This window comes from Eumetopias jubatus, unplaced genomic scaffold (genome assembly GCF_037043125.1).
Source record: "Eumetopias jubatus isolate StellerSeaLion01/CBP00866 unplaced genomic scaffold, mEumJub1_p1.0 scaffold_4, whole genome shotgun sequence".
Lineage (NCBI taxonomy): Eukaryota > Metazoa > Chordata > Mammalia > Carnivora > Otariidae > Eumetopias > Eumetopias jubatus.
The window spans coordinates 15420568-15427853 of NW_028274810.1; the positions used below are offsets into that span (position 1 = coordinate 15420568).

General features: G+C 53.9%; 1 protein-coding gene across 4 annotated transcripts; it reads left to right on the forward strand.

Moving 5' to 3' along the window:
* Positions 1 to 1389: 1389 nt before the first annotated feature.
* Positions 1390 to 5146, forward strand: PSRC1 (proline and serine rich coiled-coil 1). Of its 4 annotated transcripts, none has more exons than XM_088022338.1 (8): positions 1390 to 1619; positions 1994 to 2051; positions 2143 to 2200; positions 2669 to 3110; positions 3455 to 3598; positions 3792 to 3910; positions 4217 to 4310; positions 4531 to 5146. In XM_088022338.1, exons 2-8 carry the CDS (start codon positions 2033 to 2035, stop codon positions 4564 to 4566), a joined length of 912 nt encoding a protein of 303 aa, XP_087878464.1. In that variant the 5' UTR covers positions 1390 to 1619; positions 1994 to 2032; the 3' UTR covers positions 4567 to 5146. The 4 variants fall into 4 exon arrangements, with proteins under 4 accessions (XP_087878464.1, XP_027957831.1, XP_027957829.1 ...); XM_028102028.2 differs by having other exon boundaries at positions 1393 to 1619; positions 3455 to 3569; positions 3662 to 3910; XM_028102029.2 differs by lacking the exon at positions 1390 to 1619 and adding an exon at positions 1681 to 1764 and having other exon boundaries at positions 3455 to 3569; positions 3662 to 3910.
* The last annotated feature ends 2140 nt before the right edge of the window (positions 5147 to 7286 follow it).

Here is a 7286-nt window from a genome sequence, read left to right on the forward strand (position 1 = left end):
CTCAGGCTGCTCCTAGGCAAAGCAGGAGGGCAGGTACTGAGCAGCTTCTCTCCCTCCACTCTACTTTGCCACCACCTGCCTGGAGAGAGGGAAGCTACCGGCTCCCGACCTCCCACCTCCCCAGAGCCTGAATCCTATAAGCAACTGCAGCCCCACCTTCGCCAGCAAGCCTCCAGAAAACCAGGCCATCCTCTTCTCTCAGCTCTTCTTCACGCAAGTCTGCGAAGTTCTGGGCCTCCCCCACCCTGCCCCTCAGCACCCCACTAAATCCCAAGGCCCCTTGGCGGGCTGTGGCATTTATTACACTGACAGCTCACGCCTGCAAACCTCACAGCTAAACACTAGGAAGGAAACCCCACAAAGCCTGTAAATAGCCAAGATAATGGTCATAAACCCTGGAGACCAAAGCTCTCCAGCCATTCTTCTAAATTTTTAGAACATTTTTTTATAAAGATTTTTTTTATTTATTTGACAGAGAGAGACACGGCGAGAGAGGGAACACAAGCAGGGGGAGTGGGAGAGGGAGAAGCAGGCTTCCCGCGGAGCAGGGAGCCCGATGCGGGACTCGATCCCAGGACCCCGGGACCATGACCTGAGCCGAAGGCAGACGCCCAACTCACTGAGTCCCCCAGGCGCCCCTAGAACATTTCTAAGAAGCCCTGGCAGCTGGTGGCCCAGCCTACTCACAGGCAACCACTGGGAAACAACAAAATCTCTAATAAGGAGGCTTAAGCATTTTACAAACACAGCTTTTAGTGTAGAGATAGCAAGTTACAAACACGCTCAAAAGCCCCTGAGGCACGCGGCAGAAAACTGGAGACTAGTAGTTCTCCCAACCGCGGAACGTGAGACGGTCAGGGGCCTCGCTCCGCGGGGAGACGGGGGGTCCCTGCCTGCCTCGTGACGGAGGAGTCTCGGCTGAACTGGACCCAAACCTCCCGGTCGGAAAAGCCTGTTGTTTGTTGTTTTTTTTACCTCTCGGCTACCTCGGGTCCCGAATGTTCTCGCTTAGAAAGATGGAAGATGTACTTCTCAGAGAACCTCAACATACCTAAGATATAAGTATCCAGGTTCTCCCGCAACTTGGAAAAGTCACAACTGAGGAAATCTGGCAACCGCGGGGTTTGCAAACGGAGTAACCCGCCGGAAGCGAATTTCCTCAAGTGCGGCGTTAGTCTTAGGGCGGGCGCGCGCAGGCCGGGCGGGTGAGCCCCGGCTCCGCCCCGCTGGGGGAGGGGGCGCAGAAGGCCGAGGGGGGGGGGAGCTCGCCCGGGCGCGAAGCCTACATTCATTGGCCAGGGCCCTCGCGCCCCGCCACGAGGCCCCGCCTGCTCCGAAGGGAGGCCTCCCGGGCGCGCGCGCGCGCTCGCGGCCTCCCCGCTTGAGCCCTCCGGATGGAGTCTTTCTCAGAGCCGCTCTCCACACGGCCCCCACCTGTAGACTTCCGGCCGGCTGCCTATAGCCGCCCCGCCCCCGAGGGCAGGGGATGCTGGGATCCGCCAATCACTGGGCGTCTGCGGTAGGAGTGGGTGGAGCCTGAGAGATTCGAAAGGAGCCCCACCCCCTCGGGGCTGATTCCCGGGACCAAGTGGTGGGGAGGCAAGCACCTTCGGCGAGAGGTGAGGCGGGGCGGAAAGTAAAAACGCAGGGTGGGCTGGAGGTGTGGTGTGCGGGTGGTGCCGTGGGAGTTGAAAGGTGATCTGGGGAGAGGAAGAACCGGAGGATGGTGGCGGGGAAGGAGATAGGGCGTGCAGACCGCCCCCGGTGAGGAGAGGCCAGGTTGTAGGGGGGCGGCTGGGCAACCTGAGGAGGGGGGATGTGCGCTCTCCGCACCTTCCCCGGAGGTAACAGGGCTAAGTTACAGGGGCAGGTGCTACTCCTGGGACCCTTGCTTTACCTCCAGCGTGATCCCCAACCCCTGGCTTGCACCCTGAGTCTAGCTGGGAGCCTTGGGCAGGATGGAGAACTGAAGAAAGGGGTATTTTCTCTCCAGCTCAGGTCTAAGCTGACTCGTTCTCCTACCGGCTGGAACATGGAAGATTTGGAGGAAGGTAAGGAAAGGAAGGAGGGAAGAATGAGGCGCTGCGATTGAGAGCCGTGTTAGTGACCTGAGGCTGGCATTCATTCCCTTCTCCCCTACAGATGTAAAGTTTATCGTGGATGAGACCTTGGACTTTGGAGGGCTGTCACCATCTGACAGGTACCATCCTCTTTAACCTACTTGCTTTCCTCCAACAATGCCTCTTTGTCTCTAACCGCCTACTGCTGAATTATTGGTCTCTGGGGTCTGGGTTGGTAATGTAGCAAGGTTGGGTGCCCTGCGGCTGCTGGGGGACTTGTTGACATGGGCCTCAATGACACTACTGGGGGAAGGAAAAACGGATAAGCTGGAATGAGATTTCAGGATGTTAAGAAAAAGGGTAGGTGGATTTGCTGCGTCTTCATCCTGGCGTCGTTTCCAATGTCGGTAAGAGCTAAAGGCCTATTAGGCCTCATAGAACCAGGCGTCTCATCACCTAGAGGCCAGATCTCCCAGCCAGCATGGGCATCAGGGTTTGGGTTGTATCCCTGGCTCTGTTGTGGGGTGGGGAGGGGTACCAGGTCTCCTTTGCACAGTCTCCTGCTCTCTTCTGTGTGCGCATGGTGCCTGGTTTGTTTTCTGTCTCAGTCGTGAGGAGGAAGATATAGCAGTGTCGGTGACTCCAGAGAAACCCCTCCGAAGAGGACTTTCCAATCGAAGTGACCCAAATGCAGTGGCCCCAGCCCCCCAGGGGGTGAGGCTCAGCCTAGGCCCCCTTAGTCCAGAGAAGCTGGAGGAGATTCTCCATGAGGCCAACCGACTGGCAGCCCAGCTGGAACAGTGTGCCCTGCAGGAGCAGGAGAGCACAGGTGAAGTCCTGGGGCCTCGCAAGGTGAAGCCCAGCCCTCGGAGGGAAACCTTTGTGCTGAAGGACAGTCCCGTCCGAGACCTGCTGCCCACTGTGAGTTCTTTGACTCGGAGCACCCCCTCCCCAAGCAGCCTGACACCCCGACTCCGGAGCAGCGATAAGAAGGGGGCAGTCAGGGCTCTTCGGACAACATCTGGAAAGAGGCCCTCCAGTGTGAAGAGAGTAAGTTTGGAGGGTCTGGGTTGGATGTGTGCCCTCAGACACAGTGTGTGACTTGGTATAGCCATAGAGTTGGTAAAATGGGGTTAGTAAAATTCTACCTCAGAATTATTGGAATTAAGCAAGATACCATAAGCAAAGCACTTACCGCAGCATCTGCACATATCTCTGTAAATGTCTATAATAAGTTCAAGATAAATGGTATTGGTGAGGATGATGATGTTGGCAGCTAACGTCTGCCCTTCCTTACTGGGACATAGGCAACTCTCCACCTCTATTTCTCAAACAGCCAGCAGAACAGATTCTTTTTCCCTTCTAGTTCTATTTTTTCCCTCTTTGTATTTCAGGAGTCACCCACTTGCAATCTGTTCCCTGCATCCAAAAGCCCAGCATCTTCTCCTCTTGCCCGATCCACTCCTCCAATCCGGGGCAAAGCTGGGCCCGTTGGGAGAGCAACAGCAAGTGAGAAGGCTTGGGCAGCAAAGCTGTGGGTGAGTGGGAGGGGGCGAAGGATGTGGATCTGACCCTCTCATTCCTCTACTCCTTTCCACCAGGCCCGCCTACCCCTGTCAGACCAGTCTTGGCCCCACAGCCTTCTACCAGCAACTCTCAGCGACTCTCTCGGCCACAGGGAGCAGCTGCTAAGCCTTCCAGTCGACTGCCTATTCCCTCAGCCATCCCCAGGCCTGCCAGCCGAATGCCACTCACCAGCCGGAGTGTACCACCCAGCAAAGGTGCCCTGCCTCCAGCTTCTCTGCCAACTCGGAAAGGACTTCCACGACCAAGCGCCGCAGGGCACAGAGGTGAGGAAGAGTGGACATAATAGTTGGAAATCAGGAGGAAGAATGCTTACCCTTGCCCAGCTTGGATGCACCCTCCCAGAGCTGGGACCAGGGACCACTTTCTCCATCTTCATTACCACTCAATTTGAAGATGGGGAGACTAAGTGAAAGAGAGGATGGGGGTCCGGGCAAAGAGTCTGAACCATGGTTTTCAAATACCTTATGTTTTTGACCTTGGGTAGGAAGAAAGGCACTAATCCCAAACTCACTCTGAGAAGGTCATTTGAACTCTCTGCTAACTCATTTCTTTTGTCAACCCCCATCAAGTTCCCATTTCCCAGCGACCAAATCTTCCGGTCCCTGGTGCCACTCAAAGCAATCTGCAGCCCCCCAAGAAGGTTGCAGTCCCAGGACCTACCAGGTAAGACTGGTTAAGATGCTCTCGCCCCTCTCATCTGGGCTTCCAAACTGTTATGCACACCAGCCCTGAGTCTTGTGTGGCAAGGTGGGGATGAGAGGGGAGCCTGGAGAGGCAAGGAGTCCCATTTCTTCCTTCCCTCAGAAACTTGATCTCAGCTGGGTGACAAATGGGCTTGAGGAAGAGGGACAGTTTAAAGCAGTTCTTCCTTCTGACTCCTTAGGTAAAGAGATCAGGACAGCAAGCAAGAATTCAGTAGCAAACCACTACCGTCACTGCCTGGACTCACCTCTACTCGGCCTCCCAAGCCCTCTCATGGAAGACAGGCCCTGACTCTAGCAGATTCTGGCCCGGGAGCAGGAGAAAGAGATGACACCAGGGCTGGTGGCCCAAGAGTAAAGAGATGGGAGATGGGGTGGATTAGGGCTGAGCTGGAGGGGAATCAGACCCTGTGGGTTGAAAGAGGATTAGGGAAAAGAGGTCACCTCCTGACAGTGAAATTAACAAGCAGAAAATGAGAAAAGCCAGAGAGTAGCCAGCCCCGACTCTTGTGTTCAGTCCCAGAGGGTTTGATCTTCTTCCCAGGCATTGGTTCACTGGGCATTTACATGTGAATGGCCTCCTGCTCTCTGAGGAGGAGCCCTGAATTACGTCCAGGACGCAGGCCTGTTTGGAGAGACAGAGGCAGGCATGTGGTCTCCAGAACTTCTTTCCTGTAAATTCTCTGACTCTTTAAGAGGCCAATTGATGATAAGCTTACATTGGTCAGTGTTTTTCTAAAATAAAATGAATGTATTTTTCTAATCTCTGTATATGTGAAAGTAAATTCTCCAGTTTCACACAGATTTGTAGTAAACTCCTGTGTTATTCCGATGACGGAGCCACGACAAGCTTCCCAGACCGGGCCCTAATTAGGCTGAAGGGCCTTGTGATTCGGGACCACCCACCCTCCCTTTGTTGGCATTAGATGGGAACAAGCTACCTTCTTCCGGGATACATGTGTTAATGAAAGGTCCAGATCAAGTGAAATATGTGAGTGAGGCTATCAAGGCAAGGTCTTGGTCAAGTTATTATCTATATCCTAAGCTTGGGTGTCTTTCCTGGCAAGAGCATGGAGCCTTCTGAGAATGCCCTCAGCATCTACTCTGCTGTACTGATGAGATGAGGGGACCCTTTGGTGGGTACCCTGGTATTCAGTTTTGCTGACTGCTTCAGCAGAAGATGCTGGAACACCTCATCACATTCTGCCTTATATCATTAGAATTGGTGGTCCTAGACTTGAGGGCTGACACCTCTGTCTTATAAACCTCTGCCGTGCCTAGTGTTATGATTTGTATGTGGCAGAGAATTTCATTCATTTGTTGAAAAAATAAATTTGAGTGCAAGGGAGGGGGGGTTGGTGAACGAATGACAGAGACTAACAGATTTCACTAAGGGTCCCCCTTTTCTCACAGCCTTTGACTCTTGAAACCAGAACCAATTCAATTCCTTGTTGGGTTTTTGGTTTTTTTTTAGGATTTATTTATTCATTTTAGAGAGAGAGAGCCGGGATAGGGGGCAAGTAGGGGCGGAGGGAGAGGGAAAGAGAGTCTTAAGCAGACTCTGCTCTAAGCATGGAGCCCGGGGCGTGGCTCAACACGGGGCTCGATCTCACGACCCCGAGATCACAACCTGAGCCGAAACCAAGAGTCAGACGCTAAACAGACTGCACCACCCAGGTGCCCCAATTCCTTGTGAGTTTTGAGAGAACTTCCCTCTTTGAAGGCTGGGCTATGACTTAAGGAAGGCAGTAGGCGACTGAACAGAGGGAGTGGAGTGTCAGCTGGTGCCCCCCGCCCCCCCACATATAGATGCCCATCAGCACCCCACTTAGGCATTAAAATGTCCTTTCCCAGACAGAGGCCCTCCACTGCTGTCTCCTTTTTATGGCTGATCTTCAGGTTCAATGAACATATTGACTTTTATTACAGTGGCAGCCGCCTAGGCATTCGCCTCTCTCCCTGAGCCTCCTACAGCAACTCCTACAGGCTCTGGGAGTCTAAGAATTGAGCTGCGGGAGGGGATGCGGAAAGACACCGACTATTTGGCTCTGGAGAAATTTGGCAGAGGCAAGAAAACCTCAGGTGTGTTCTCCAGCTGGTGAGCAGGGCCCTTGGTGACTCCCCAGTGGGACGGAAGCTCTGGAAGGCCGGCGCACCTAGGCAAGCTCTGAGGTGTGGCCGTCAGATGGCACGTGTGTGTGGCTTGGGAGGCAGACCCGTATGCTGTTGCCACCTGGTGGCCAGAAAGGACAAGGCATGTTCCCTTTGCCCTTGGTCAGTCTTGAATTTCATAACCCCCACCTGCCCTGCCCCCATCCTGCTCCAAACTTGCTTAAGCAACGTCCAGTAGACCTTGCCAGCTAGGGAGGAGGCCCCCTGCCACAGCGGCCCTTCTTGCTCAGCTACCTGCTTACTTCCTTCCCTTTGGGGCTGGCTATTTTTCTCTGCACTCTACCCCCACCCCTCCCCAGGAGCAACAATGCCGGAAGCCAACATTTACTGGCCTCTTAACTACGCACTGCGAACTGTTCGAAGCACTTTACATGTGTTAACTCATTTAATTCTCATAAAAGCTCAATTAGGCGGATGCTATTATCATCCTCATTTCGCAGGCAGAGAAACTAAGGCTCGGAGAGCTTAGGTCACTGGGTCTGGTTCCAAGGTATGTGCTCTTAATCACTACCCTCTATGGCCCCCATGTTAACTCCCCGGCTAGTTTGCTGAACAGACCTTTGAAAAACACAAAACTTGGGAAAGGAAGTAATGTTGCAGAGCACGGAGGTGGCTTGAGTGTGAATTGTTGCTTCATTTCTGATGGGAAAACACACACAATGACCCAGAGGAGTGGAGTCAGGAGGTACCTCGTCACTGAGCCACTCAGCCACCCTGCCCTCCCTGTCTCCTGAATTCTGTCGCCAGGACTCAGCCCTAAGGGGCT

Excerpts from the sequence above, each read along its gene's own strand:
- PSRC1 (XM_028102030.1), top strand. Across the intron at positions 3,111-3,454 it reads GGCCCTCCAGTGTGAAGAGA|GAGTCACCCACTTGCAATCT; the intron begins GTAAGTTTGGAG and ends TTTGTATTTCAG. Across the intron at positions 3,911-4,216 it reads AAGCGCCGCAGGGCACAGAG|TTCCCATTTCCCAGCGACCA; the intron begins GTGAGGAAGAGT and ends ACCCCCATCAAG.